This window comes from Belonocnema kinseyi, chromosome 7 (genome assembly GCF_010883055.1).
Source record: "Belonocnema kinseyi isolate 2016_QV_RU_SX_M_011 chromosome 7, B_treatae_v1, whole genome shotgun sequence".
Classification (NCBI taxonomy): Eukaryota; Metazoa; Arthropoda; class Insecta; order Hymenoptera; family Cynipidae; genus Belonocnema; species Belonocnema kinseyi.
Window position 1 is genome coordinate 112,548,366 of NC_046663.1, and position 3,057 is coordinate 112,551,422.

General features: G+C 33.4%; 2 protein-coding genes across 12 annotated transcripts in view; one reads left to right on the forward strand and one right to left on the reverse strand.

The window, feature by feature from the left end:
- Positions 1-3,057, reverse strand: part of LOC117176271 (protein furry) — a 248,667-nt gene that overhangs the window by 200,977 nt on the left and 44,633 nt on the right. For all 10 annotated transcript variants that reach the window (XR_004467596.1, XM_033366444.1, XM_033366448.1 and 7 more), the window contains one exon: positions 2,024-2,187. Coding sequence is in view for 9 of the 10 variants with exons in the window: in XM_033366444.1 (XP_033222335.1) it covers positions 2,024-2,187 (164 nt within the window). In the remaining variant the exon portion in view is untranslated. The remainder of the gene's footprint in view (positions 1-2,023; positions 2,188-3,057) is intronic.
- The window catches only part of LOC117176272 (neuropeptides capa receptor), a 42,142-nt gene that overhangs the window by 27,791 nt on the left and 11,294 nt on the right, over positions 1-3,057 (forward strand). The window contains exon 3 of one of the 2 annotated variants that reach the window (XR_004467597.1): positions 1,721-1,904. Coding sequence is in view for 1 of the 2 variants with exons in the window: in XM_033366450.1 (XP_033222341.1) it covers positions 1,721-1,818 (98 nt within the window). In the remaining variant the exon portion in view is untranslated. Of the gene's footprint in view, positions 1-1,720; positions 2,048-3,057 lie in introns of those variants that run through there. The other variant, XM_033366450.1, reaches the window with a different exon arrangement.

Here is a 3,057-nt window from a genome sequence, read left to right on the forward strand (position 1 = left end):
ATACTGCATAAAATTCTAAAATCATAAGTATATTTGAAAAAGGTTTGAACACTTCTTATATCAGAAAAAATATGTTTAAAAAAGTATTAAAAGCCTTTTTCAAACAACTCTGCAACCTTGAAACAACGCATCCTGTTAAATACTTAAAACTAAGAAGAAGTACCTTCTCAATCCCTACCGAGGCGCTACGTTCGCCTCAAATAGTGTTTCGTCTCAAATATTTAAAATTATTATATTAATAATAAAAGGTACATTTATTAAGCAAACATAAACTTTAAAAAATACAAATTGTGCAACAAAATTGCACAAGAAGGCTTAAAAATAATTATGTAGTTTATAAAACTGTATTTAAAGACAAATACTCAAGAAAATAAATTCGTGCAAAATAATTGTACAAAAAGAGTTAAAATAAGAGAAATATGTTTTCAAATAACATTCTAAAACGGCTTATTAGAGGCAGATATATGACATGTTATTCTGTAGCGTTCGGTTCTTTTACCGTTTTCAGAACTTCGATTCTTAGTCAACGAAAAAAATATTACCATAATGTATACCTCAATAAAATGCTTGTAAATACATGAATTACCGTTCAACAGTTACTATCGACGACGCTAAATATTTCAATACCATCATCACTAATGAGAATTTTGCCTGTGTTTAGGCGAATATGGCGCTGCAGCAGGGATGAGAAGATACTTTTTAATCAAAAATTTTGACGCATGAAATGCACACAAATCCATATGCCGACTGTTGGCATATTTACACTGTCACGCTTTGCAAATCCCCGTTTTAATTAAATTTTATGCAATCTGAACACCTTTTAGGTCCTTAAATAATTATATTCAATTTTATATTATATACTTCAAAACATGCAACAACCCCATGGGTGCCTTTACCTTACAATATAGGGTCTGTGTTCTCGAGAGTACCTTCCCTCCAAAACTCCGAATTTCTTGAATAGAATTCAAACTTGGGCAAATTGTAATCCTATTGGATAGCAGTTCATGAGAAGAATTTTTTTCCCATTTCGATAAATATTTAAAGAAGGGAAGGGGGTGAAATTTAATTCGGAAAATATATGGTAACTTAGATATTGAATTACTACACTTCATCGTGATAAATATGATAACAAAAATGCTATATCGTGCCAAGATTTTGAGAAAATGGGTTTAAAGGGTCGAAAAGAACAAACAATTTTTTCAGACATTTTTGAGTATCTACTTGGGTTGAAATTAAAGCTTAAAGCTACGACTACAATGGCATATTATAATAAGTAGGAGGCTCGAACGTAGAGTCGTTGGGAACTGTTTGTTCCGCACATTAGTTTTGGCGTATGACTGAAAAAATAGTTCCTAAAAATCTATATTTGAGTCTCCTATCTGTCCTTATCTGAGATTGCAGTCGAAGGTTCAAGCTGAAATGCAAGCCCAAGTAGAAGGTTCTATCACCATTCGTTAATTTTGTACGAACACTCAAATATAGCCAAAAACACGTTTTATCGATCTTTTAAATCCGTTTTTCCCAAAAACTTGAAGTGATGGGGCATTTTTCTTGCCATATTCCAAATCGGAGTCTAAAAGTATATAAAAAATTACCAGAAACATTCAAAAGAAAAAACAGTAATTTTTGTAGGGCAGTGTCATGAATAGATATTTTAAACATCAATATCAATTTGCATAAATTTGATGTAAAGAAAATAACAGAAAATTGTTATTTTCAGTCATGGATTCCGACCGTTCAGGTGGATCAATGTATCGTCATCGTGCACAAACTATCAATGCACCTTGGACGGAATGTCATGAAATGCAATCTTTCTGAAAATATCGTACGAGAAAATATAAGGATGGCACTCCCTCTATGAAAATGCATCGGAAAAAGTAAAGAAAGCACGAAAAGTTCGACAGGTATAAGTATCTCATCAATTTTTGCAGCTGTAAAGACCCGAAAAGAGAATGAAAACCTATCCCTTTCAAAATGGATGATTTCTTTAATATTTCTTAAATGGAAAAAGAAAAAGACTTGCCGATATCGAATTCCGTAGCAGCTAACGGACTCACGTTACCAAAAAATCTCTGGTCAAGAAGTTGCAGAAGCTGCAGTGCAGCGTCGTGGACTGGAGCCCGTGGACAACCTGTATTCATCAGAGTGACATTGATCACACTCGTATAATGATCACAGGGGTATTCTCTGAAAAATAAAGTCAGAACTATTCTTAATGTCGTTAAGCATTTTTATTTATTGCAATATTTTTTTTTTATTTATTTTAACAACTAATGTTCTAGTACCTACTATATAAATGAAAGGAGAGTTTGGCATTGAATGTAAATATACATATGTATGATATCAGCCAAATGTGATATAAACCTTTTTGAGGGCTGTTAAACGACTGAAAAGTACAGGGGCAGTTACGAAAAAGTTTAACTTTTTAAAAGCCAAACGAAACTCCCTTCCACTTTGTTTTCATTTGAAAAGCAAAATCTCACTCCACTTTGTTTGAATTTGAGAATCTCAAGAAAAATCTATTTAAGAGGTACACTAAGGTTGCCCAAAAAATCACATTTGAGAAATTTTAACGGGCTTGTTGGCCAAATCGTTCTCGCAGGCAAATAAATGTATGCCTATTTTTTTATTTTCAAAACAAAATATTTTTAGAACTCGCTCTGAGGCTTCAAAGTTTCCTGATTTGAAGTAAAGAAATCCTTACACCAGCTACAGGTTTAACCCAGAGTGCAGCTATAGATTTATTAACTTATTATTACTCGACCATTCACCTCATTGTCAGTCACCGCAGCTTGGGACGACAGCAAATACGGTGTACAATGAGCGGACCGGCCGAGGGTCAACTTTTTTTGCAGCCGTCCACCTGCAGTTCCTTCAGCCGGTGTTCATCTTAAATGCATCATTTTTCCTCCGATTTTCTTACTCTTTACTCAATTTAAATTATACTTTTAATCATTTTTTTTTAGAAATCTATTCTCAATAGTCTAAAGAATTTCTCTTCAAAAAGTCACGTTACACAAGTATATCTGAGGGTCACAATGAGCCTCCAAAAACTGC